Genomic DNA, 27,188 nt, shown 5'->3' with positions numbered 1-27,188 from the left:
GGCCACCGAGAGGGCTTGGGGAGGGGTTGCCTGGTGATGTGGGCACTGAGGCCCACTGTCTCCTCTCAGCGCGGGAGGTGGCAGTGACGGAACCACTGCGGGACGTGGAGGCCACGGAGGAAGGCCGGGCCAGCTTCTCCTGTGAGCTGTCCCACGAGGACGAGGAGGTCGAGTGGTCGCTCAATGAGTCGCCCCTGTACAACGACAGCTTCCACGAGATCTCCCACGAGGGCCGGCACCACAGCCTGGTGCTGAAGAGCGTCAGGAGGGCCGACGCGGGCACAGTGCGCGCCTCCTCCCACAAGGTGTCCACCTCTGCCCGCCTGGAGGTCCGAGGTGAGTCGTCCCGCGGGGCTGTGGAGGCCCCCACTAGGGATGGGACGGCGCTGGGCTCCCCTCACCCTCGCACCCCTCCTGCAGCAAAGCCGGTCGTGTTCCTGAAGGCGCTGGACGACCTGTCGGCCGAGGAGCGTGGCACCCTGGCCCTGGAGTGTGAGGTCTCTGACCCCGAGGCCCCTGTGCTGTGGCGCAAGGACGGCGTGCAGCTGGGCCCCAGCGACAAGTATGACTTCCTGCACACGGCGGGCACGCGGGGGCTCGTGGTGCACGACCTGAGCCCTGAGGACGCCGGCCTGTACACCTGCCACGTGGGCGCCGAGGAGACCCGGGCCCGGGTCAGCGTGCACGGTGTGTGGCTGCGGGCGCAGGGGAGCTCCGGGAAGGGGGCGTGCTGGGCGTGGGTGTGGGGCTGGCCACTACCTGGGTGGCCCATGTCATTCTCCGAGATTGAGGGGCTGCTCTGCTGAGCTGGAGAGGCCGGGGGGACCTCCTAGGGGAACCGTGGCCCGACGTGGTCCTGTGAGGCCCGGGTGCAGGCAGGTGGACCCGGGGTGATGGGTCCCGGAGCCAGGGTTGGAGGCTTGCTCTCCCTGCCCAGTGTGCTCCAAGGGCACAGCCAGGGATGTTGCCCTGAACCAGGGGCCGTGTCTGCATGGAAGCCACCAGGCCAGTGTGGGGGCACCAATGGGGGTGACCAGGCAGAAGCCGAGATGCCAGGCAGGGCCGGGAGTAGGCCACATCTCTGTCCTTCACAGGGCCTCAACAAGGCCCCAAGGCCACGGGGCTGGCAGGGTGGAGCCATCCCCAAACCCAGTCTTGCAGCCTTGGGGGCGTGTGTGCCCTGGAGCCTGCCTGCTTCTCAGGGGCAGGTCCCCCAACTGCAGGGCAGCTACCTGGCCCCGTGTGTGCCCACTGTCCTGGCTCCATGACTGGGAATCCCCATCCCGGTCCCAGTGGCATCCTGGTGTGGGTGACAGGTGGCGTAACAGGCCTGCTGACTGGTCTCTGATAGTCTTGTAACAAGATGGGGCCGGGGCAGGAGGCTGGTGAGTTTGTCCTGGAGCTGGGTTCAGCTGCCTGGCAGCCCCTTGTCCAGGGTCCGGCGCCTCCTCTCCTCCCTGTGGCCGCCGTGGGTCCTCCCTCTCCCTGCCTCCCTGATTGGAGCTCAGAGCTGTTGGTTACACAGATGCCAGGGTGCGGCCGGCTCCGGCAGAGGGGCATCTGCTCGTGGGCTGAGGCGGTGTCCCACCCTCCCCTCGGGTCCTGGCGTCGCCCAGGGTCTGGTCCCTCTTAAGGACCCGGGGGATCCGGCTCCTTCTGAGGTCTGGTCTCTTCGAGCTCTGATCTCTCCAGGGTCTGGCCCAGGGTACTGCCATCCCCTCGGCTGGCCTGACGGTCTCCCGTGGCCGCAGATCTGCACGTGGGCATCACCAAGAGACTGAAGACAGCGGAGGTGCTGGAGGGGCAGAGCTGCAGCTTCGAATGCGTCCTGTCTCACGAGAGCGCCAGCGACCCGGCCACGTGGATAGTCAGCGGGAAGACCGTGGGCAGCTGCAGCCGCTTCGAGGCCACACGGCAGGGCCGAAAATATGTGCTAGTGGTCCGGGAGGCTGCGTGCAGTGATGCCGGGGAGGTGGTCTTCTCTGTGCGAGGCCTCACCTCCAAGGCCTCACTCATCGTCAAAGGTGGGCGGGGCCTGCCGGATGGGGGCTTGTCACCCGGGCTGGGGGGTGGGGAGCTTGGGCCCGTCCCAGGGGTCCAGGAGCTGGGCAGCTGCAGAAGCCGCTGGGGGTGCTTTCGGGGCCTGCCTCCCCTCGCTGTGGCCCAGCTCCCCTTCTGGAAGCCTCAGGGCCTGAGGTACCTGCCGGGTGCTGGGGGCAGTTCCGAGGCGGCAGCGGGGCCGTGCTCTGAGCTCTGATGAGGGCCTGGATTCTCGTCCGATCCGTGGTCCAAGTGCCCTGAGCGCTTGGTAGCTCCACAGAGCTGGGGCTCACGGGGCCAGTCTGGCAGCACCGGTCCGAGGCCCCAGCTGTGGGCTCCGCTGATGTCACCGCCAGCACCTGAGTTCACGCCCCTGACGCGCACGGTGGGTGCAGCTCAGCGGGCGGAGCTCAATCCTGGGACCCCGACCATGGCCACACTGAGTCATCAGCCTGAAAGATGCCAACAGATAAAATTCTGTGGTGGTTGATCTTCCCGCCTCCCGGTCCCACGCTGGTGACAGTGGGGACACTGGCATTCCGGGACTCTGAGGCTCCTGAGGGCGGAGGTGCCAGAGTTTGAGGGTCGCAGGTTCTGTTGTCTGAGTCACCAGAGAGCGAGTGTTCCCAAACGCTCGTCCTTGCCCCAGTCCTGGTCTTGGCGGAGGCGGGAGGTTTTGGCTGGGTCTGTGCCTGGGGCTGTGGCTGGCACCATGGCCCTGGCTGGGCCTCAAGGGCAGCTGTCCCTGCTCCCTTCAGAGAGGCCGGTGGCCATCACGAAGCCCCTGGAAGACCAGCGGGCAGCGCCAGGGGAGGACGTGGAGCTGCGCTGTGAGCTGTCGCGGGCAGGTGCCCCCGTGCGCTGGCTGAAGGATGGGAAGGCCATCCGAAAGAGCCAGAAGTATGACGTGGTCTGCAAGGACACGATAGCCACACTGGTCGTCCGTGGAGCCTCACTCAAGGACGTGGGCGAGTACACGTGTGAGGTGGAGGCTTCCAAGAGCACAGCCAGACTCCACGTGGAAGGTAAACGCCGCAGGAGCCCCACACGGGGCCCTGGAGCGGCCTCGCTCCCCTGGCGGGGCAGGGGCCACCCCTGGAGCCCCAGCTCCTCTGTCCGAGCTGGAAGGACTCGCCCGGGTCCCAGCGCTTCTGCAGCCAGTCCCGGACGATAACGGGGCCAGCACGGGGCCTGCGCGGGCCTCACGCCCCACTTACTCCGTTTCCATCTCCCTCTCCAGAAAAAGCGAACCGCTTCACAGAGGAGCTGGCCGACCTGCGGGTGGAGGAGGCGGGCACGGCTGTGTTCACGTGCAAGACGGAGCACCCCGCGGCCACCGTGACCTGGCGCAAGGGCCCCTCAGAGCTTCGGGCCTCAGAGAAGCACCAGCTCAGCCAGGAGGGCCTGACCCTGCGGCTCACCGTCAGCGCCCTGGAGAAGACAGACAGCGACACGTACACCTGTGACATCGGCCAGGCCCGGACCCAGGCCCGGCTCCTGGTGCAAGGTGAGGCGGCCGCCTGCGCGGCCCGGGCCTTGAATGGCTCTGGGGACCTGGCGGTGGACAGGCCCGGCTTCGGTTTCCTATCACAAGGGTAGTGAGGTGCTCCCTCGGTGGCCACTGAGGCTCCAGCATGGCTGTGAACGAGCTGCCAGCCCCACTTCCGCGTGTTTATTCGGTCACTGTGTGTTTCTCCCACATGCGCGGGTGCCTGGCCCCATGCGTGAGCTCCGCGTGTGTCTGCACGTACAGCGTGTCGCCCTTGTCCCAGAGGGACAGCCTGACTAGGCCGTGCCAGGCGGCCTCAGGTGCCCCCAGGGAAGAACTGATGGTCGTTAGGGTTGTCATCGAGAGTTACACGGGCATCTTAGTCTTTCTCTTACTGTTTACAACAGAATACCTGAAACTGGGCCATTGATAGAGGAAAGTAATTTACTTCTTACAGCTCTGGAGACTGTCCTAGGTCAGGTCACATCTGGGCCACATCTGGTGAGGGTCCTCTTGATTCAGGGACTCTCTGCAGAGTCCCCAGGAGGTGGCACACGGCATCCTGTGGGGAGGGGGCTGAGGGTGCCAGCTCGGGCCTCTGTCTTCTTGTGAAGGCACCACTCCCGTGACAGCACTTTAACCCATTAAGCCATTGATCCGTGAATGGATTAATCCGTTCCTGAGGGCAGAATCCGCTCCCTCAATCCCTTCTTAAAAGCCCGACCTCTTTATGTTGCCACATTGGGATTAAGTTTCCGCAGGTGGCTTTTTGATCTTACTGTTTGCCTCTGTGGTTGAGTGGCAGGCAGAGTGAGAACTGTCCTTCTCTCCATGCTGTAGATAAGAAAACTGAAGTTTTGGTGGGTCCATGGCCAGGGCCAGGTCGTGGGGCACATTGGCATCAGGGCAGGCAAGGCCCCGTCCCCTCACCACAGCCTCCACTTGGCTCTGGAGTCCTGGGCTGCTGTCCAGACCTGAGTTTGCAGGAGGTCCCTACTGGGGTCTGACCACAGAGCGTTCACAGCGTCCTGTGTATGAAAGGCCCCAGCCTTGATCATCCGAAGTAACACAGACCAGGAATCATCACTGATTTTTCCTCTGCAATGGATTTGGTGACCCTGGTCAAAGCATTCTGTTAGCACAGTAAAGCTCCGTGATCTCAACTTGGTACCCATAGTTAATGTTTTTAAAAACTATCAAAAGTGGCTGGGCGCAGTGGCTTACGCCTGGAATCCCAGCACTTTGGGAGGCCGAGGCGGACGGTTCATGAGCTTAGGAGTTTGAGACCATCCTGGCCAACGTAGCGGACCCCATCTCTATTAAAAATAAAAAAATTAGCCAAGTGTGGTGGTGGGCCCCTGTCATCCCAGCTACTCAGGAGGCTGAGGCAGGAGAATTGCGTGAACCCAGGAGGCGGCAGTTGCAGTGAGCCGAGATTGCGCCACGGCACTCCAGCCTGGGCGACAGTGTGACAGTGCGAGCGTCTATGTCTCGAGAAAAAAAAAGCCATCAAAAGTGAGCGTCATAAGATAACAAAAGTTTAACATGGCTGGGCGCGGTGGCTCATGCCTGTAATCCCAGCACTTTGAGAGGCCGAGTTGAGTGGATCACAAGGTCAGGAGTTCAAGACCAGCCTGGTCAACATGGTGAAACCCCATCTCTACTAAAAATACAAAAATTAGCCGGGTGTGATGGCGCACGCCTGTAGTCCCAGCTACTTGGGAGGCTGAGGCAGGAGAATTGTGTGAACCCAGGAGACGGAGGTTGCAGTGAACTGAGATCACGCCCCTGCACTCCAGCCTGGGTGACAGAGTGAGACTCCATCTTCAAAAAAAAAAAAAAAAAAAAGTTTAACTTATGAGGATGTGGGCCGGCCTGGTCAGGGAGGCCAAGCTGCTTCCGTGTGTGCCATCCGCTGATGAGAGCTTTGTCCATGCGCGTCGCCTGGGCAGGGTGGGCCTCTGTGGAGTCACGCCTGCGGGGTACCGTGTACATGGAGTCTGAATGCAGGGCCCGTCTCAATACTCATGAACGTTGTCTCTTACCATTCCTAATTCAACTGCCAAAAAGCCTCATTTTAGGAATTCACGATTTCCATCTTCCAATCATTTGATTTAAATTTCAACACAACCATAGCTTTATTTTATTTTATTTTATTTTTTGAGACAGAGTCTTCCTCTGCTGCCCAGGCTGGAGTGCAATGGCGAGCCTTCGGCTGAGTGCAACCTCCGCCTCCCGGGTTCAAGCGATTCTCCTGTCTCAGCCTCCTGAGTAGCTAGGATTACAGGCACGCGCCACCACGCCTGGCTAATTTTTTTGTATTTTTAGTAGAGACGGGGTTTCACCATGTTGGCCAGGATGGTCTCAATCTCCTGACCTCATGATCCGCCTGCCTCGGCCTCCCAAAGTGCTGGGATGACAGGTGTGAGCCACCGCGCCCGGCATATTTTTTTTCACACTCCTGTTTCATCTGTTACTAGAAGAGTTAATTTCATGGCACAATTGTAATGATACAGCCAGCCGCTTCTGGGAGCACAGCTTGGAAAGAGCAGGACTGTGCTGGCGTGGTTCTCAGCAGGCTGTGGACTCGCCCCGCAAGCCTTGCAGGGCTCCCGAGGTGCGGAGGTGGGCTCGGGGCTCCGAGTGGCCCTCAAACAACTATCTTTGGACCGTTCAGCTCTGACCCACTTACTGTTTTTGGAGTTCTGTCCCTGCAAACTTGTGAAAACACAGCCACCTTGCTCTGTCCTGGGGAGCCCCGCTGGCTGACGCCGCCCTGGACGGTGGGGAGCCCCTGAGCAGCCTGTGCCTTTGCAGGCCGGCGGGTGCAGGTCATTGAGGATCTGGAGGACGTGGACGTGCAGGAGGGCTCCTCGGCCACCTTCCGCTGCCGGATCTCCCCTGCCAACTACGAGCCTGTGCGCTGGTTCCTGGACAGGACACCCCTGCACACGAATGAACTCAATGAGATCGAGGCCCAGCCCGGGGGCTACCACGTGCTGACGCTGCGGCAACTGGCGCTCAAGGACTCTGGCACCATCTACTTTGAGGCGGGTGACCAGCGGGCCTCGGCTGCCCTGAGGGTCACTGGTGAGTCTCATGCCCGCGTTGCCCACCTTGCTCAGGGCTGCAGCCAGGCGGACCTAGCTCCGCCAAGTGCCCGGTGTCCCTGGGCCCACAGAGAAGGCCCCACTGGCTTTCTGTGGGGCGGAGCAGCTCGAAAGCCTGAATTGGGCTCTTTCGGGATGAATGCATCTGCGTGGTTTGCAGAACCGTGCTCGGCGTGGCCCGGGCCAGGCTGCGTCCCCCGCAGGGCAGGAGCCTCACTGTGGTGAGGAGGTGATGGGTGATTGAGCGGACCCTGCCCTGCTCTCTCCACAGCCCGTTGCATGGCCCCAGCGCGAGGGTGGCTGGCGGGTGCCAAGCCAAGGTGTTGTCTGGTTTGCAGTGAGAGCCAGGTTTCGCCCATCGGTGCCTCTGTCACACATGCTCCTGCTTCTCTCTCTGCCCCCCAGAGAAGCCAAGCGTCTTCTCCCGGGAGCTCGCAGATGCCACGGTCACAGAGGGTGAGGACTTGACCCTTGCATGCGAGACCAGCACCCGCGACATCCCCGTGCACTGGACAAAGGATGGGAAGACCCTGCGGCCGTCCGCCCGCTGCCAGCTGAGCCACGAGGGCCACTGGGCCCAGCTGCTCATCACTGGGGCCACCCTGCAGGACAGCGGACGCTACAAGTGTGAGGCCGAGGGCGCCTGCAGCAGCTCCATCGTCAGGGTGCATGGTGAGCCCCAGCTGCCCGAAGCCCAGCCACGGGGCAGGCAACTGCTGCTCTCTCGTGAGGCAGCCCCAGCTTCAGGGCAGGGCATGTGCACCCACAGGGAGCCCAAGGCTCCCGTGCATCCTGTGTGGGGCGCCCCGGTCCCCATGTGCTTCCTGGCATTTCCTAGCACCTGGTCCGCCCTGCTTGGCTCCTGCCCTGGCCTCTGCCACCCGCAGGAGCCGCCCTGCAGACCCTCCGCATTCCTGAAGGGCCAGCCCTCTGCACACCTGTGTGCGCATCTCCCTTTTTATTTTTAAGTCGGATTTTCTCTCGTCGTCCAGGCTGGAGTGCAATGACGTGATCTTGGTTCACCGCAACCGCCGCCTCCCGGGTTTAAGCGGTTCTCCTGCCTCAGCCTCCTGAGTAGCTGGGATTACAGGCATATGCCACCACGCCCAGCTAATATTTTTTGTATTTTTAGTAAAGACGGGTTTTCTCCATGTTGGGCAGGCTGTTCTCGAGCTCCTGACCTCAGCTGATCTGCCCACCTCAGCCTCCCAAAGTGCTGGATGACAGGTGTGAGCCGCTGCACCCAGCCCTGATTTTCCTTTTCAGGAGGTGCAGCCGCGGTGGCTGAGGGCCCACCGTGATTTCATTTGACCTTACTTCCCGTGTCACAGCCACGCTTGGAGGTCTGGGCTAGGGCTTCCACCTGTGAATTTGGAGGGCACAGGTCCCTGACACCTACCTGTCTGTTCTCCTGCTTGATTCACCCTTTCTGCCCCTCACCTTCAGAGCTGACCCTTTCCAGAAGTCCTGAGGTCCCTGCCACAGGCCCCACAGGAGAAGGGGGAGGCGGGCCTGCTGGCACTCTGCAGCCGATGTCCCCAGCCCTCCACCCCCGGCTGGGGACCCCTCGTGGACTTCAGGGCAGGGGGGTGAGCTGAGCCCGTGCCTGTCCGCAGCCCGGCCGGTGCGGTTCCGGGAGGCCCTGAAGGACCTGGAGGCGCTGGAGGGTGGTGCTGCCACACTGCGCTGCATGCTGTCGTCTGTGGCCGCACCCGTGGAGTGGCGCTGCGGGGACAGTGTGCTGAGGCCAGGTGACAAGTACAGCCTACGCCAGGAGGGCGCCGTGCTGGAGCTGGTGGTCCGGGACCTGCGGCCGCAGGACAGTGGGCTGTACTCATGCTCCTTCGGGGACCAGACGACTTCTGCCACCCTCACAGTGACAGGTAAGCATCTCTGTCCATCCTGCCCATGTGGCCCAGGGATGCCGCCTCCTCCAACACAGGGGAACAAAGATGGTGCTCTCCGTGTCTGTCTGACCCTCCTGCAGCTCTGCCTGCTCAGTTCATTGGGAAACTGAGGAACAAGGAGGCCACGGAAGGGGCCACGGCCACGCTGCGGTGTGAGCTGAGCAAGGCAGCCCCCGTGGAGTGGAGGAAGGGGTCCGAGACCCTTAGAGATGGGGACAGGCACTGCCTGAGGCAGGACGGGGCCGTGTGTGAGCTGCAGATCCGTGGCCTGGCCGTGGTGGACGCCGGGGAGTACTCGTGCGTGTGTGCGGAGCAGAGCACCTCCGCCGTGCTCACTGTCAGGGGTGAGACCGCGTGTCCAGAGCCGTGTCCAGTGTCCACTTCTTCACGTCTGCTGTCCCAGTCCCGTCTCCCCGACTGTGCCATGCTCCTCCCTGCTCACCACAGAATCCCGTCCCGCTTTCTGGGCCGTGGAGGGAACCAGGAGAACCAGGCGTCTCCAGCCAGACTCCGGCCCTCCAGGCACCCTGGGGCACGGCCTGTGGGAGTTGACTTATCCTCGTCTCGCCATGGCCTGTCCCCAGTGCTTCCCAGTGTCTGACCTCTTCTGTGTCTGTCTGTCCATCCCTCCCCAGCCACGCCTGCCCACTTCATAGGAAGACTGAGACACCAAGAGGCCACGGAAGGGGCCACAGCCATGCTGCGGTGTGAGCTGAGCAAGGCGGCCCCCGTGGAGTGGAGGAAGGGGCCTGAGAGCCTCAGAGACGGGGACAGACACAGCCTGAGGCAGGACGGGGCCGTGTGTGAGCTGCAGATCCGTGGCCTGGCCGTGGCGGATGCTGGGGAGTACTCGTGCGTGTGTGGGGAGCAGAGGACGTCCGCCATGCTCACCGTGAAGGGTAATGACTGCCCCCGGCCACGTGCACGGGTGGTTGCGTCTGAGCGGCATGCACATTCCTGCCCTGTGCCCACGTCTGCGCTGTGGCCCTGCCTGTCTTTCTGTGTGTGGCTCTTTCATTCCTTCAGTAGGGATTCCCCACACCTGCTGTGCATGACCCAACTCAGGGGCAGGAAGACAGCAGAGAACAGAGGGCCCTCCCGGCCCTACGGGTCACGGGCCGAGACAGAGCATGTGGGGAGAGCCAAATCACTGGAAGACTGAGATCACGGACCTTCTCTAGGGAGAGCCAAGTCATTATGAGACGAGATCACAGACCTTCTGTGGGGTAAACACCAGGGAGGCAGCAGGGCCACCAGGAGGAGCCCCAGGAGCGGAACACAGATGAGGGTGGGGGTGCAGGTGGGCTGGTGTGCACAGCCAGGGGTGAGGGGCCGCTGTGAGGAGGAGAGAGGCAGGGTGAGCGTGGGGAGGAGATGGGGTGGCCGTGGGGAGGAGGTGACGGGTGACCGTGGGGAGGAGGTGACGGGTGACTGGGGAGGAAGTGACGGGTGACCGTGGGGAGGAGGTGACGGGTGGGTGTGGGGAGGAGGTGACGGGTGGGTGTGGGGAGGAGGTGACGGGTGACTGGGGAGGAAGTGACGGGTGACCGTGGGGAGGAGGTGACGGGTGGCCGTGGGGAGGAGGTGACGGGTGGCCGTGGGGAGGTGACGGGTGGCCGTGGGGAGGAGGTGACGGGTGGCCGTGGGGAGGAGGTGACGGGTGACTGGGGAGGAAGTGACGGGTGACCGTGGGGAGGAGGTGACGGGTGGCCGTGGGGAGGAGGTGACGGGTGGGTGTGGGGAGGAGGTGACGGGTGACTGGGGAGGAAGTGACGGGTGACCGTGGGGAGGAGGTGACGGGTGGCCGTGGGGAGGAGGTGACGGGTGGCCGTGGGGAGGAGGTGACGGGTGGGTGTGGGGAGGAGGTGACGGGTGGCCGTGGGGAGGAGGTGACGGGTGGCCGTGGGGAGGAGGTGACGGGTGGCCGTGGGGAGGAGGTGACGGGTGGGTGTGGGGAGGAGGTGACGGGTGGCCGTGGGGAGGAGGTGACGGGTGGCCGTGGGGAGGAGGTGACGGGTGGCCGTGGGGAGGAGGTGACGGGTGGGTGTGGGGAGGAGGTGACGGGTGGGTGTGGGGAGGAGGTGACGGGTGGGTGTGGGGAGGAGGTGACGGGTGGGTGTGGGGAGGAGGTGACGGGTGGGTGTGGGGAGGAGGTGACGGGTGGGTGTGGGGAGGAGGTGACGGGTGGGTGTGGGGAGGAGGTGACGGGTGGCCGTGGGGAGGAGGTGACGGGTGGCCGTGGGGAGGAGGTGACGGGTGGCCGTGGGGAGGAGGTGACGGGTGGCCGTGGGGAGGAGGTGACGGGTGGGTGTGGGGAGGAGGTGACGAGTGGCCGTGGGGAGGAGGTGACGGGTGGCCGTGGGGAGGAGGTGACGGGTGGCCGTGGGGAGGAGGTGACGGGTGGGTGTGGGGAGGAGGTGACGGGTGGGTGTGGGGAGGAGGTGACGGGTGGGTGTGGGGAGGAGGTGACGGGTGGCCGTGGGGAGGAGGTGACGGGTGGCCGTGGGGAGGAGGTGACGGCTGGCCGTGGGGAGGAGGTGACGGCTGGCCGTGGGGAGGAGGTGACGGCTGGCCGTGGGGAGGAGGTGACGGCTGGCCGTGGGGAGGAGGTGACGGGTGGGTGTGGGGAGGAGGTGACGGCTGGCCGTGGGGAGGAGGTGACGGCTGGCCGTGGGGAGGAGGTGACGGCTGGCCGTGGGGAGGAGGTGACGGGTGGGTGTGGGGAGGAGGTGACGGGTGGGTGTGGGGAGGAGGTGACGGGTGGGTGTGGGGAGGAGGTGACGGGTGGCCGTGGGGAGGAGGTGACGGGTGGCCGTGGGGAGGAGGTGACGGGTGGCCGTGGGGAGGAGGTGACGGGTGGCCGTGGGGAGGAGGTGACGGGTGGCCGTGGGGAGGAGGTGACGGCTGGCCGTGGGGAGGAGGTGACGGCTGGCCGTGGGGAGGAGGTGACGGCTGGCCGTGGGGAGGAGGTGACGGCTGGCCGTGGGGAGGAGGTGACGGGTGGGTGTGGGGAGGAGGTGACGGGTGGGTGTGGGGAGGAGGTGACGGGTGGGTGTGGGGAGGAGGTGACGGGTGGGTGTGGGGAGGAGGTGACGGGTGGGTGTGGGGAGGAGGTGACGGGTGGCCGTGGGGAGGAGGTGACGGGTGGCCGTGGGGAGGAGGTGACGGGTGGGTGTGGGGAGGAGGTGACGGGTGGGTGTGGGGAGGAGGTGACGGGTGGGTGTGGGGAGGAGGTGACGGGTGGGTGTGGGGAGGAGGTGACGGGTGGCCGTGGGGAGGAGGTGACGGGTGGCCGTGGGGAGGAGCCACCACAGTGGCTGTCATATGACGGCCAAGCAGAGCAGCTGTGTGATTTGGAGGAAGGGGCTAAGAGCTTTGGAGATGGGGACTTTGACCAGGACTGGACGTCCAGAGCCCTGTGGCCTGCCTGTGGTGGATCCGGGGTGTCCTCGTGTGTGGGTGGTGGGAGTGGATCTCAGCCATGTTTGGGTCCCCAGGGAGGTGAGGCTGCAGATCTCACCCTGGGCCCTGGACCTCTCAGTCACAGCCGGGAGAGGCTTCCAGCCTCAAGCCACCGGTATTCTCAGCGGAAGGGGCACAGCCCCAGTTGCCTGGCCTCCTGTGTCCGTGGCCCATGGCCCCTTGTGGCTGGTGGTGTGGTGTGGCATGCGCAGGTGCTCGGCGCCTTGAAGGGCTTGGCTCGCTTCCGTGCGGGAAAGCACGTGGGATAAAGCCGGCCCAGAGGGAGGGCCCGGGCACCTTCGAGGGAGCGCAGGGAAGGGCGCTCTCTGGCTGAAGGGCCTTCTCGCCCAGGACTCTGGTGGGCTCCACTCACACTGCACGGAGGGATCCCTCAGGCCAGTGGAGGGCAGCGTCTGGGGGCCAGGCACGGCCGTCTGGACACCAGTACCTGAAGCAGGTAGCTCCGGCCACAGGCACAGGTGTCTCAGACCTTTGTGGGAGGCCTGGCCGCCACGCTCTTGCAGCGGCATCGACAGAGCACAGCTTCCATGGCACAGAGGCACCACACCACCAGGCTCACCAGGATACCCACGAGGCCCACAGACTTCAGGCCCTGTCTCATGGCTGTGTAGCGTTTTGGAAAGACAGAGACCACAGGGGCCGGGGGCTCAGCTGCGTCCCCCTCAGACCGGTGGCTGGAGAACAGATGGCCAGGGTAGACCCCTGCCGGCTGCCTGAGGCAGTTGCTTCCGGAAGTGGGCGAGTTCCGAGGGAGGTGATGGGTGCCCTGTGGTGCCCGCTGTGGTTCCTGCTGAGAGGGCACCCGTGCGTGCTGGACGTCTCCACTGGACCCGGAAGCCCCGAGGATGCTCTGAGCCAAGGTTCCCCTGGGGGTCTCCAGGAAGCAGCCGGGCGCTCCGAGGCCCCAGTCTCCATCTGGTGGGCTAGGAAGCTACCCAGCCCCAACGCACAGGACCCAGTGGCCCTCGTCTGTCCCTGCGATCCATGGCTGTTTCTACGTGCCTGGCTGGATGGCTCCTTCGTGTGTTCAGTGGGTCGTGTCTCATCTGCCGGACCCATGCACCGGGGCACCTGCCACCTGGGGTCCCTGCCTGTGTCCTTAACACAGTGACAGTCAAGGTGGAAGGCAGCACTCTCCTCCCTCCCAGCAGCAGGCTCCTTACCCGCCGTCTGCCCTGGGCTCTGGCCGCAGGAGCAGCAGGAACTGATGAGAAGCAGGATGATTTTGTGGGGGACTTTCAGGCAGTGGATTTTGGGTCTTTCCTCCAGCTATCCATCAAGATCATGACCGGCTGCAGTGGCTCACGCCTGTAATCCTACCACTGGCTCACGCCTGTAATCCTACCACTTTGGGAGTCTGAGGCGGGAGGATCAGTTGAACCCAAGAGTTCCAGACTGACCTGGGCAACCCAGGGAGACCCCCTCTCTACAAAAAATACAAAATTTAGCTGGGTGTGGTGCTGTGCACCTGTGGTCCCAGCTGCTCAGGAGGCTGAAGTGGGAGGACTGGTTGAGGCCACAAGTTGGAGGCTGCAGTGAGCTGTGATGGTAACACTGCTCTCCAGCCTGAGCAACACCCTGAAACCCTGTCTGAAGAAAAGAAAAATAAGAAGCAACAATGAACCAGGGAGCCACAGCATGGGTGGGCCGCAGTGTGCTGTCGCTGAGCGCCACGCTGGTCTTGGGCCCTGGAGCACCTCCCCATCTCGCGGGGCCTGTGGCAGCTGTGTGTCTGCGATCATTTTGGGGTCCTTGCTAGGATTCCCGCTCCTCAGTTTCCCCAGCGGCTTTCCCCTGTGTGGGCATGGCCATTCTGTTCTCTGTGCCCGGGGCACTGTTTCCCATCCACGTGTCTGTGCGTTAGTTCCTGGTTCCCTCCAGTGAGGGAGCGTGTCCTTGCTGAGTGTCCCCCACTGTCTCCAGAGGGTCTCATGGTGTTTGTGTTCCTCTAGCCCTGCCAGCCAGGTTCATAGAAAGTCAGAGACCTGAGGACGTCTCAGAAGGGGCCCCGCCACAATGCCAATGGGCTGGACAGTGGGAGCCGCAGCGCACAGCCTGTGCTTAGCACGCCCCAGGAGCGGCCGCGTTCAGATGGGTTCCCTGTCTTCTCTCTCTGCCCGTGTCCTGTGTCTTCTCTGGGCTCACAGGGTGTAACTGTGGTCCTCTCTTTCGGCTCTCCAGCCCTGCCGGCCAGGTTCACAGAGGGTCTGCGGAATGAAGAGGCCGAGGAAGGGGCCACAGCCACGCTGCGGTGTGAACTGAGCAAGGCAGCCCCCGTGGAGTGGAGAAAGGGGCCTAAGAACCTCAGAGATGGGGACAGACACATCCTGAGGCAGGAGGGGATGAGATGTGAGCTGCAGATCTGTGGCCTAGCCATGGCGGACGCCGGGGAGTACTCGTGCGTGTGTGGGCAGGAGAAGACGTCAGCCACGCTCACTGTCAGGGGTAAAGATCGTGTGTGGCCTTGTGGACCTGTGGTGTGGTGTCTGCATGTCACCGTGCCATCCTCATCTTCCAAATGTGGGACAGCCCCTGTGGCAAGCCCAGGCTGTCTCTTCTCCACCTGAGGTCCTCCGACGTCTCCCGCCTCCCCGGATTCTTGTCCCGGAGGTGTCCTCACACTCGTCCCTCTGTGTCCTCTGTTCCTGCGGTCCATTTGCTTCCTCCCGTGTGAACGTTCATTTGCTCCTTCACGTGTGGTCCTTTGGTGGTTTGTGTGGTTCCTTGTGGGTGCCCATGTCCTGTCCACAGAGTCGTCTAGACAGTCCGATGATCTCAGTGACTGCTTGGTCCTTCCCAGCCCTGCCTGCCAGGTTCATAGAAGACGTGAGAAGCCAGGAGGCCAGAGAAGGGGCCACGGCCACGCTGCGGTGTGAGCTGAGCAAGGCGGCCCCCGTGGAGTGGAGGAAGGGGTCTGAGAGCCTCAGAGATGGGGACAGATACAGCCTGAGGCGGGACGGGACCAGGTGTGAGCTGCAGATCCGTGGGCTATCCGTGGCAGACACTGGGGAGTACTCGTGCGTGTGTGGACAGGAGAGGACATCAGCCACTCTCACCGTCAGGGGTAAAGGCCACATGTGGCTAAGGAGAGCCGTCTTTTGGGGCTCACGTGTTGTCACGCCCTCCGTCTGTGCTTGCCCCATGCTGTGTCCCTGCATCTGCGGCACTCTCTTCCCAGCCCCCAGAGCTGTTGTGGGAACCCGGAGAAACTGGCCCTGCAGCCGGCTCCCACCCCACATGCCTGCACGGCTGGACTCTGCCACGTCGCCCTGTCGGCTTCTGTGCCTTGCCCTTCCTGCTGCCCGACCCTCCCCCACAGAGCGCTGCCAAGGCTCTCATGGTCCTCGTGTGTGTCTGACGTCCTCTGGCTCTGGGAGCATAAAGTGTGAGGCCTCAGGAGGCCACGGAAGGAGCCACAGCAACAGTGCCGATGGGCTGGAGCATGGGAAGCCCCCATCCACAGCCTGTTCTCAGCACACCTCCATGTGGCCTGTGTCCAGTTGGGTTCTGTGTCTTCTCTGTGCCATCCGTGTTCTGTCTCTTCCACGTGCTCAGAGAGCATGAGCGTTCATATATTCTGACCCTCCCCCAGCTCTACCCATCAAGTTCACAGAGGGTCTGAAGAACAAAGAGGCCACGGAAGGGGCCACAGCCACGCTGCAGTGTGCGCTGAGCCAGGTGGCCCCCGTGGAGTGGCGGAAGGGGCCTGAGACCCTCAGAGATGGAGACAGACACAGCCTGAGACAGGACGGGGTCAGGTGTGAGCTGCAGATCCGTGGCCTGGTGGCGGAGGACAGGGGGGAGGACCCGTGTGTGTGCGGGCAGCAGAGGGCCTCAGCCACACTCGCCGTCGGGGGAAAGGCCCAGGCGGCCAGGCAGTGCCGTGCTCTCGTCCACGTGTTGATTTGACACGTCTGTCCCTGCCCATGCTGCATTCTCCCCCTGTGTCTGTGCCCGCCTGTGTCCGTAACCGCGCGGGTGTCTTCCAGCCTTCGGCGCTGTCGTGGGAAGCAGGAGGAAGCCGGCTGTCCAGCTGGCTTTTACTGCGTGCCTCCTAGGGCTCTGTTGACATTGTCCCGTTGAATTCCGTGTCTTCCATCCTGTCGTATTCTGTCCCCTGATGTTCTCCATGTGTTTCTGGCCCTCTCTGGGCCTGCGTGCCAGACTCCTGTAAAGGCTGAGGTGTGAGGAGGCCCTGGAGGAGCCGTGGCAGGAAGCCCCAGTTCACAGCCTGTGCTCAGCACGCCCATGTGACCTGTGCCCAGTTGGGTTCTGTGTCTTGTCTGTGCCCTCCACGTCCTTCCTATCTCTTCCCTGTGCTCAGAGGTGATTGGATCTGTGTCTTCTGACCTCCCCAGCCCTGCCTTCCAAGTTCATAGAGGGTCTGAGGAATGAAGAGGCCACAGAAGGGGCCACGGCCACGCTGCGGTGTGAGCTGAGCAAGGCGGCCCCCGTGGAGTGGAGGAAGGGGTCTGAGAGCCTCAGAGATGGGGACAGATACAGCCTGAGGCGGGACGGGACCAGGTGTGAGCTGCAGATCCGTTTGCTGTCTGTGGCAGACACTGGAGAATACTTGTGTGTGTGCGGGCAGGAGAGGACGTCAGCCATGCTCATCGTCAGGGGTAATGACCACCTGAGTGACTCCTGTCTCCTCCCACCTAACCCACATGGTCTCTGCTCTCCCGGTGCCTCTTGATATCATTGTCATCTCATTCAGTCACTCACCTGTGTGACACATCCCTCAAATGCACATGGAACCCACTTGGATCACCTAATCTAAGGCCTGGGAATATGGACTCCAGGGGTAAATGGGGCAGGGACCCAAAGGAGAGCCTCACAGACAGACGTCAGGATACGGAAGAGCTGCTAGGGCTGCTGGTGTCCTGCTGGGGCCTGCACATGTGTGTGGGTTCTGGGGCCCCAGGCCTAGAGGCTGCGCTGATGGATGTGCACGGTAGGGCTGGGGGCTCAGCAAGGAGGTGGTCAGGCCAGGCCCCCCCTAAATCTGCCAAGAGTGTTTGTTCTGTGGTCATGCAGGCTCCTGAAGGACTGCTACCTTTGTCTGCTTGGCAGGCGCAGCGGAGCACTGCATCCGAGTGGCTTCGCAGCAGGTGTTTATTTTCTCAGACTTCCGGAGTCTGAAATTCCAAGATCAAGGAGTCACTCAGTTGGTTTCTCCTGAGGCCTCTTTTCTTGGCTTGTAGATACTCTCTGGTTGTATTGGATTGGGCCCACCCCAACAACCCCATTTTGCCTTTCAGAGATCCTATTTCAATACAGTGACATTGTGAAGTACTAAGGGTTAGGATTTCAACATACGGATTTAAGGAGAGGACTCAATTCAGGCCATGACATTCCACCCTCTGGCTTCCCACAATTAATGACCTTCTAACATGCAAAACGCATTTACTCCTTCCTAACAGCCGTAATCTTAACCCATTCCAGCATCAACTCAAAATCCAAATCTCATGTGAATGTCATCTAAGTCAAATGTGAGGGAGGTGAAGTATGACTCGTCCTGAGGCAAAATTCTTCAATTGTGAAGTGTGAAACCAGACAAGTCTTGTGCTTCCGAAATGCAGTGGTGCAGGCATAGGATAGACATTCCTGGTTCAAGAGGGGGAAAGTTGAAGAGAAAAAAGGGTTGCGGGTCTTATGCAGGCCTGAAACTAGCAGAGCAAATTTTCCTAGATTTTAAGGCTAGTGATTGGGGATGATGGCTCACCTCTGTAATGCTAGCACTTTGGGTGGCCGAGGCAGGAGGATTAATTACCTGAAGCCAGGCATTCTAGACCAGCCTGGAAAGTATAGCAAGACCCCTTTTCTTTAAAAAAAAAAAAATTTTTTTTAATTAGGTGTGTTGATACATACCTGGGATTCCAGCTACTAGGGAGGCTGCGGCAGGAGGATCCCTTGAGCCTGAGAATTTGAGGCTGCAGTGAGTTATAATTGTGTCACTGCACTCCAGCCTGGGTGACAGTGAGACCCCCATCTCTTTTTTTTTAAAGCCTGAAAAATAATTCTATTTGACTTAATTCCCAGCCCTCCATGCCAACCAGAGTGTGGTCCCCAGTCTCTCAGACCTGGATGACGTCTTATCCACTCATCTCTGGGCAACAGCCTCTCCCCCGGGTTCTGGACAGAGGAGGCCCTGATCCCTGTACCTCTAGTGGCAGTGGCAGCCCTGCTGATGCCTTTGGGTCCATTCTACCATTTTCTTGAAGGATAAGACATGTTTGCAGCCATGCAGTGATATTAGCTCATTCTGTGGAATCCCAGAAGTCTGACAGCCTTCTTTCATTTTATCTCACCCCAATCCAATTTACTCCAATTTGCTTGTAGAAGATTATCAAAAGCAGTTGGCCTTCCATGCAATTCATGGAGGGTCACACCATCAGATAAGAGGCTTTTCCAGATAACTGCATCTCTACTCCTGGCTTCTGAAGAGATGACTAATTGGATCCATAAACTGCACACCTGGTGCTTTAGCAAATGGTTGTCTAGTCACACCTACGATGTTCTCTTTGGAACACAGTGTCTCATTTTTTACCATGTGGATAGGCTGAAAAATTTCCAAAGCTTCAAATATTGATTCCTTTTTTTTTTTTTACTTACAATTCCTCTTCAATTTATTTCCCTCCTCTTGCACTTGACTATAAGCAGCAAAGAAAACAGGCTGCACCTTCAACACTTTACTTAGAAATCTCCTCAGCTAAACATGCAAGATTTTACTGTCTATCAGTCCTCCCTTACACACACAACAACACAATTTGGACACGTTCTTTGCCACTTAATGAGGATCACCGTTCCTCTGCTTTCCAACAACCTGTTCTTTATTTCCATCTGAGCTCTGACCAGAAGGATTTTGAATGTCCGTCATTGCATGAAGAGGTTGTTGATAGCAATGTAGGTTTTTTTTCCAACATGCACTTCAAATATCCAGCCTCTACCCACTACCCAGTTCCAAAGCAACTTCCACATTTTTGGATAATTGTTACAATGGCACCCAACTCCTGGTACCAATGTTTTGTTAGTTTTCTGACTAGAAGTCTGAGATGAAGTGTTGTTAGGTTGACTTCCTCGGAGGCTTCTCTCCTTGGCTTGTTGATGTGGTTTTTCATGTGGTCACCCCTTCTGTTTTTCAGGTGGTCACCCCTCTGTGTGTGTCTGTGTCCTGATACCCTCTTTTTATAAGGACACCAGTCATATTGGATTAGGGCACATCCTAATAACCTCATTTAATGTTAAGTTAGCACTTTAAAGGCCCTATCTTTGATACAGTCACACTCTGAGGTTCTAGAGGTTAGATGTGAACATGTAAATTTGGGGGGATGCAATCAGAGCATAACAGAGGGTAATCAGGGTGGGCCTTGGTTCGTTGTACCTTGTGAGCTCTCACTCTGCCTGAAGTCAGGAGGGAAGAGAGGATGGCAGGTTGAAGAGTCAGAGTTGTGGTGTAGAAGCCACATCTGGGGTCTGTTGGGGGTTTCAGTGGTTGAGCCAAGGCAATGTGTATCCAGTAAGGTCAGGACAGGAGTAATGAGGTGGAGACAGCAGGGCCTTGTGTGGGCTGGGATGGTGGGCAGCGAGCCCAGGAATGCCCATTCATGAGCAGTGCCAGATGGACGCCCTACATGGGATGGGTATCGCCTGTATGAGAATGGGAGGCAGGTGCCAGGGCAGGGAGGTGCATCCTATGAGGTTGGAGGGGGTGGGGGTGGAGGGAGAGGGAGGGAGGGAGGAGAGAGAGGAGAGAGATGCATCACATTATTGCGTATGTGGGTTGCAAGCTGGAGGAGTCTTTCTTCCTAGTAATGATAGGATATGGGTAGGACAAGATGCCTTTTGAGAAGAGATCCAGGATGGAGCCCAACTCCCAGCTAATCTGTGCCTCAGAGGCAGAACGCAGGAAGACCTCACTCTCACACAGTTTTTGGTCCTCCTTATCCTGTGTCCTTGGGATCTCCTTCTGTTTCCCTTTTGGATGTTCAGGTGCGTCCCTCAGATCTCCAGAGGGTTTGATGGCTTCTGTCCATGTGACCCTTCCTAGCCCTGCCTGCCAGATTCACTCAAGATCTGAAGTCCATGGAGGCCTCAGAAGGGGCCACGGCTGTGCTGCAGTGTGAGCTGAGCAAGGTATCCCCTGTGGAGTGGAAGAAGGGTCCTGAGACCCTCAGAGATGGGAGCAGATACAGCCTGAAGCAGGATGGGACGAGGTGTGAGCTGTACATCCACAGCCTGGCTGTGGCTGATGCTGGAGAATACTCGTGCATGTGTGGACGGGAGAAGACCTCAGCCATGCTCACCATCAGGGGTAAAGTCCACACGTCCAGAGCCATATTCTGGTGGCCAGTTGTTCACTTCCTGTTGTCAATTTCTGCTCATTGCATGGTCTCCCCCAGACTGCCACACCCTTTACGTCATGCCACACTGTCCCTTCCAGCTTCCTGGGCTGCTGAAGGAACCAGAAGAAACACATGTACATCCAGATTCCCACCCCGTGATACCACAGGCCCTGTCCTATCAGATTGTCCGTCGTCCATCTTGTCGGGTCCTGTCTACCAGCGCTTTCAAGGAGTCTAACGTTCTTGTTTTATGACCCTCTCTGGCCCTACATGACAGATTCATGTTATCTCTGAGGCCTGAGGAGCCCACGAAGGGGCCATGACTATGGTGTTACCAGGCTGCACAGAGAGAATCTACAGCCTGTGCTTGGCATGCCCTACGTGTGGCCTGTGTTCACTTGGAGTTTCTGTCTTCGCTGTGCCATCTGTGTCTTGTCTTGTGCTCAGTGTAATTGTGTCCCTGTCTTTCTGATCCCTTCACCAGCCCTGCCTGCCAGGTTCACAGAGGGTCTGAGGAACGAAGAGGCCAAGGAAGGGGCCACAGCCACCCTGCAATGTGAGCTGAGCAAGGCAGCCCCTGTGGAGTGGAGGAAAGGACTCGAGGCTCTCAGAGATGGGGACAGATACAGCCTGAGACAGGACGGGGCCATGTGTGAGCTGCAGATTCACCGCCTGGCTGTGGCAGATACTGGGGTGTACTCATGTGTGTGTGGGCAGGAGAAGACCTCAGCTACACTCACAGTCAGGGGTAAAGATCCTGTGTGGCCACATGGGCTTGTGGCTTGGTGTATACGCCTCTCTGTGTCACCGCCTTCTTCCTCCAATGTGGCACAGCTCCTGTGGCAACCCTTGATTATCTGTTCTTTACCTGGGGCCCTCTAGATGTCTCCCACCCCCACCCCCATCTCATCAGATGTCCTCCTGCTCATGCACATCCCTGTGTATTCTCTGTGCCTCCTGGGCCATTTGCCTTCTCACTGTTGGTTCATTGCTCATCTTACTGTGGTCCTTTGGTGGTTTGTGTGGCTCCTTATTAATGTCCATGCCCTGTGCAAAGAATCCTCCAGACAGTCTGAAGATGTCAGTGACTGTTTGGTCCTTCTCAGCCCTGCCTGCCAGATTCATAGAGGATGTGAGAAGCCAGAAGGCCACAGAAGGGGCTATAGCCACCCTGCAATGTGAGCTGAGCAAGGCGGCCCCTGTGGAGTGGAGAAAGGGGCCCAGCACCCTCACAGATGGGGACAGATACAGCCTGAGGCAGGACGGGACCAGGTGTGAGCTGCAGATTCGTGGCCTAGTCACAGCAGATGCTGGAGAATACTCGTGCATATGTGGGCAGGAGAAGACCTCAGCCACGCTCACCGTCAGGGGTAAAGACCACGTGTGGCCACCTGAGTGACTTGTCTTCCCCCACCGAACCCACGTGGTCTGTGCTCTCCCAGTGTCTCTAAATGTCATTGACATCTTAGTCACTTATCCGTGTGGTCCATCCCACAAACGCACTGAGAACCCACTTGGATGGCCCTAATCTAGGACCTGGACACACGGACCCCAGGAGTGAATAGTGCCGGGTCCCCAGGAGGCACCAGCAGACAGGTGTCAAGATCCAGGAGGGTCTCCTGGGCCTCTGCCATTTTACAAGGGCCTGTGGATGTGCACCAGCTCTTGGGCCCCAGGCATGGAGGTCAGGAAATGTATGTCCTTAGACACACATAGCAATGGGTTCAGGTCAGGTGCCTCTTCAATCTGGCGAGTTTTCTCATCGATCCTTGTGGTCATTCCAAGCTTCTAAAGGAGTATTGTCTTCATCTGCTCAGGCTGACATAACAAAGCACCGCAGACAGGGTGGCTCAAACCACAGAGATTTATTTTCTCAGAAGTATGGGGCTGAAATCGCAAGATCAAGATGTCAGCCCCTCTTCTTGTAGACAGCTGTCTTCTCGTGTCTTCACATGGTTGTCCCTCTGGGTGCGTATGTGTGGCCTAACCTCTCTTTATAAGGGCACCTCTCTTTATAAGTCATACTGGATTTGGGCCCACCGTAACAACCTCATTTTACCTTTCAATGATTGTCTTTAAACACAGTGACATTCTGGGGTGTGCTGGGGGTCAGGACTTCAACATATGCATTTTTCTGAGGCACAATTCAGACCATAACACTCCACCACCGGCTTCTGAAAATTCATGGCCGCCTCACATGCAAAATATGTTTACTTCTAACAGTCCCAGATCTTAACCAATTTCAGCACCAACTAGTCCAAATTGCCTCTAAATATCAGCGGAGTCAACTGTGAGGGAGACTCATCCTGAAGCAAAATTTTTCTTCATTTGTGAAATCAAGGCAAGTTATTTGCTTTGAAGTCACAGTGGTAGGACAGGCATGGGATGGACATTCTTAATCAGGGAGATACTGGAGAGGAAAAATGAGTCATGGGTCCCAAGCAAGGTGTAACCCAGCAGGACAAATATTAGGTTTTAAGGCTTTGGATTAATGCCCTGTCCTCTAGACCCAACAGGATTGCAATTCTACCCCCTCAGCCCTGAGTGGAGGTGTCTGGCTCTCTGTAACTGAGGAGGACAGCCTTACTCCCAGGCCTGTGCCCTCTAGCCCGTGGTTATACTGCCATTGCTGTCAACCTCTGAACCAACTATTTGGTCATTATTCCTTTTTTCTTGCAGAATCTCATGCTTATATCCAGGTAGCTCTATTGGCCCATCCTGTAGATTCTCAGAAGTCTGACAGCCTTCCTTCATCTGTCCCATCTCTGTTCCAATCAGTTCAAGCTAGCAGCATTTCCTCTAGTCTAAAGATCTTAGAAACCTTGTCCCATGCGATCCGTATGGGTGAAACCCACCAGACAAGAGAGTTCTCCACAGATCTTTCCTTGATCATCTCATTTCTATTAATGGCTTCTGCTGAGAGGGCTGAATGGATCCATAAACCACACACCTGATTTGTGTAGCGAATGGTTGTCCAGCCTTGATATTCTACCCAGAACATGCTTTCTCATTTTTTTGCAGTATGTGTGGGCTGCAAATTTGTCTATATCTTCAAGCTCTGGTTCCTTTTTGCTTAACAAATTCTTTTTGAATTTATCTTTCTCCACTCGCATTTTCATATGGAGAAAAACCAGGCTAAGCTTTCAATTCTTTGCTTAGAACCTTCCCCAGGCAAATATACCCAGTTTTGTTGTTTGGAAGTCCTGCCTTCCACAAAATGCTAGTGAAATTTGACCAGGTTCTCAGTCACTCTATAGCCATGATTATCTTTCTCCAGTTCTTAAGAACATGTCCCCATTGTCATCTGAGGCTTGACCAGAATCACTTAATACCCATGTCTTCACCAACAATTGCTGCCTGGCAAATACTGTTTTTTGGCATGCACCTAAAATATCAGCCACTTCCCATTACCCAATTGTAAAGCCACATCCACATTTATATGTATTTGTTACTTTGGCCCCACTCCTGGGGTTACTTGTTACCCCACTCCTGGTACCAAAGTTTGAGTTTGTTTGCTTGGGGTGCCATAAAGAAAGTATCATAGACTGGGAGGTATAAATAACAGAAATTTATTTCCTCACCATTCTAGAGGCTAGATGTTTGCGCTCCAGGTGTCAGTAGGCTTGGCTCCTTCTGAGGCCTCTCTCCTTGGCTTGTTGACAGTTTTCTCTGTATCTTCACTGGTCCTTCTGTGTTTGTGTCCTGATCTTTTCTCTTTTCTTTTTTTTTTTTTTTTTTTTTTTTTTTTTTTTGGGGACGCCTGCCTAATATCATTCCTTGACCTGAGAAGATAGTCTCTCCAGGGACAGGTTAAAGCCTAAAGCAAACATTTTTTTTCTTACTCCAAACTGATCTTTTCTTAGAAGGGAAGCATTTATATTGGATTAGATGCCACCCTTATGATCCCATTTAGCATTAATCACTCCTTGAAAGGCCCTATCTCAAAAATCGTATTCTGAAACAGTGGAAGTTAGGACTTCAACATTTGCCTTTTGTGGAAGCGCAGCCCACAGCAGGCTTTGGCTGTGTAACTGGGTTGGGCCTTGCTTTGCTAACTTGTGAGCCCTCTACCTGGAGTCAGGAGGGAGGAGAGAATGGTAGATTGGAGGTTCAGAGGTGTAGTTAGAGGCCACATCTGATACCTGTCATGATCGAGGTGATATGAGCCAGGGTAGTATGTGGGAATGTGGATTCAGTAGGGTCAGGCCAGGAGCATATTGGATGGAGGCAGCAGGGCCTTGTGTGGGCTGGGATGTTGTATGGTGAGCCCGGGTAGATCCAGGCATGAGCAGTGCTGGATGGAAGCTCTGTCTGCTCAGACTGTCTCTTGTGTGAGCGACGACAATGGGACAGTGGATGTTGGGGCCTGAAGATGCCTCCTGTGTCGTCCTAGAGAGATGCCCATCACATTATTGCATATGTGGGTTGCAAGTTGGAGGAGGCTGTCTTGCTTCCCCATAATGCAAGTTCACGGATAGGACAAGATGCCCTTTGAGAAGAGATCCAGGATGGAGCCCATCTCCCACCAGTCTGCACCTCACAGGGAGAATGTAGGAAGATCTCACTGTCAAATGCGTTTTGGGCCACTTCATCCCAAGTCTCTCCAGCCTTCCTGCTGCTTTTTCCTTCTTGGATGTTCCGGTGTGTCCCTCAGATCCTCCAGAGGGTTTGATGGCTTCTGTCCACGTGACCCTTCCTAGCTCTGCCTGCCCGATTCACTCAAGATCTGAAGATGAAGGAAGCCTCAGAAGGGGCCACGGCTCTGCTGTAGTGTGAGCTGAGCAAGGTGGCCCCTGTGGAGTGGAAGGGACCTGAGACCCTCAGAGATAGTGTCTGTTTCTCCTGTGCCATGTGCTTTCTCACCCTCTGTACCTTTGCTCATTCTGCCATGGTTCTTTGGTGGTTTGTGTGGCTCCTTGTGTGTGTCTGTATCCTGTCCACAGAGTCTTCCAGACAGTCTGATGATCTCAATGCCTGCTTGGTCCTTCCCAGCCCTGCCTGCCAGATTCATAGAAGATGTGAGAAACCAAGAGGCCAGAGAAGGGGCCACGGTTGTGCTGCAGTGTGAGCTGAGCAAAGCAGCCCCCGTGGAGTGGAGGAAGGGGTCTGAGACTCTCAGAGATGGGGACAGATACAGCCTGAGGCAGGATGGGACGAGGTGTGAGCTCCAGATTCGTGGCCTGGCTGTGGAGGACACTGGAGAGTATTTGTGTGTGTGTGGGCAGGAGAGGACCTCAGCTACACTCACTGTCAGGGGTAAAGATCTTGTGTGGTCATGTGGACTTGTGGCCTGGGATCTACGTGTCTCTCTCACCACCTTCTGCTTCCAAATGTGGCACTTCTGTGGCAACCCTGAGGTTGTGCTCTAACTGGAGTCCTCTGGTTATCCCCTTCCTTCCCTTCTCCTCATCAGGAGACATCCTCCTATTTATGCCCATCCCTGTGTGTTCTCTGTTCCTCCTGGGCCACATGCCTTCTCACCTTTGGTACATTCATTTGCTCATTCTGCTGTGGTCCTTTGGTGGTTTGTGTGGCTCCTGTGTGTGTCTGTGTCCTGTCCACAGAGCCATCCAGATAGTGTGATCTCAGTGACTGCTTGGTCCTTCCCAGCCCTGCCTGCCAGATTCATAGACAACATGACAAACCAGGAGGCCACAGAAGGGGCCATGGCCACGCTGCGGTGTGAACTGAGCAAGGCGGCCTCCGTGGAGTGGAGGAAGGGGTCTGAGACTCTCCGAGATGGGGACAGACACAGCCTGAGGCAAGACGGGACCAGGTGTGAGCTGCAGATTTGTGGTCTGGCTGTGGCAGATGCTGGGGAGTACTCGTGCGTGTGTGGGCAGGAGAGGACGTCAGCCACACTCACCATCAAGGGTAAAGATCAACGTGGCCAAGTAAAGCCACATTCTGGTGTGCCGGTATTGACCTCATCCCATCCATCTCCACTCATTCTGTGTTGTCTCCCTGTGTGCATGTCACCCTGTTCCCATAATTGCCCAGAATCCCTTCCAGCCTCCTGGGCTGTTGTAGAAAGCAGGAGAAAGCAGCATCTCCAGCCAGCTCCCGCCTGTGTGCCAGCGTGGAGTCAGTCGTATCGCCCTGTTGGCGTCTGTGTATCGTTCTCAATTCCCTTGTATTCTGTCCACCAAGGAGCTCCAGATGATCTGATTTCCACGTGCATCTGGCCCTCTCCAGCTCTGTGTTTGCCAGATTCATACACAGACTGAGGTGTGAGGTGGCCATGGAGGGGCTGCACTGAGGGAAGCCACAGTGCACAGCCCGTGGTCGGCACACCCCAACGTGGCTCATGTCCATTTGGGTTCTGTGTCTTTTTGGTGGTGTCCATGTCCTGTCTCTTCTGTGGGCTCAGAGGCATGAATACGTCCGTATCTTCTGACCTCCCCAGCCTTGCCTGCCAAGTTCACAAAGGGTCTGAGGAATGAAGAGGCCAAGGAAGGGGCCATGGCCATGCTGCGGTGTGAGCTGAGCAAGGCGGCCCCTGTGGAGTGGAGGAAGGGAACGGAAATCCTCAGAGATGGGGACAGACACAGCCTGAGGCAGGACGGGTCCAGGTGTGAGCTGCAGATCCGTGACCTGGCTGTGGCAGATGCCGGGGAGTACTCGTGCGTGTGCGGGCAGGAGAGGACCTCAGCTATGCTGACCGTCAGGGGTAAAGCTCCTGTGTGGCCAGGTGTTTATCTCTGCAGATAACTTGGTGTCTACATGTTATCTTTTACCTCTATCTCTCCGTGTGCCACCTTCTGTGTCTCAGTGTGGCATGGTCCTGTGGCACCCCATGGTTGTCCGTCCTCTA

At 58.2% G+C, this 27,188-nt stretch overlaps 1 protein-coding gene across 23 annotated transcripts in view; it reads left to right on the top strand.

The window, feature by feature from the left end:
* OBSCN (obscurin, cytoskeletal calmodulin and titin-interacting RhoGEF) overlaps nt 1-27,188 on the top strand; it is a 156,940-nt gene that overhangs the window by 62,459 nt on the left and 67,293 nt on the right. For 8 of the 23 annotated variants that reach the window (XM_074385464.1, XM_074385460.1, XM_074385451.1 and 5 more), the window contains 19 exons: nt 70-336; nt 421-687; nt 1,752-2,024; nt 2,799-3,065; nt 3,281-3,547; nt 6,347-6,619; nt 7,045-7,311; nt 8,256-8,522; nt 8,627-8,890; nt 9,182-9,445; nt 14,211-14,474; nt 14,830-15,093; nt 16,388-16,651; nt 20,080-20,343; nt 20,859-21,122; nt 21,481-21,744; nt 25,367-25,630; nt 25,985-26,248; nt 26,781-27,065. In XM_074385464.1, coding sequence (XP_074241565.1) covers nt 70-336; nt 421-687; nt 1,752-2,024; nt 2,799-3,065; nt 3,281-3,547; nt 6,347-6,619; nt 7,045-7,311; nt 8,256-8,522; nt 8,627-8,890; nt 9,182-9,445; nt 14,211-14,474; nt 14,830-15,093; nt 16,388-16,651; nt 20,080-20,343; nt 20,859-21,122; nt 21,481-21,744; nt 25,367-25,630; nt 25,985-26,248; nt 26,781-27,065 — 5,073 coding nt within the window. The remainder of the gene's footprint in view (nt 1-69; nt 337-420; nt 688-1,751; nt 2,025-2,798; nt 3,066-3,280; nt 3,548-6,346; nt 6,620-7,044; nt 7,312-8,255; nt 8,523-8,626; nt 8,891-9,181; nt 9,446-14,210; nt 14,475-14,829; nt 15,094-16,387; nt 16,652-20,079; nt 20,344-20,858; nt 21,123-21,480; nt 21,745-25,366; nt 25,631-25,984; nt 26,249-26,780; nt 27,066-27,188) is intronic. The other 15 variants (XM_039464328.2, XM_074385452.1, XM_074385453.1 and 12 more) reach the window with 14 other exon arrangements.

The sequence above is a fragment of the Saimiri boliviensis genome, chromosome 14, assembly GCF_048565385.1.
Source record: "Saimiri boliviensis isolate mSaiBol1 chromosome 14, mSaiBol1.pri, whole genome shotgun sequence".
NCBI classification, from domain to species: domain Eukaryota; kingdom Metazoa; phylum Chordata; class Mammalia; order Primates; family Cebidae; genus Saimiri; species Saimiri boliviensis.
This window is presented reverse-complemented; position numbering and strand designations above follow the sequence as displayed.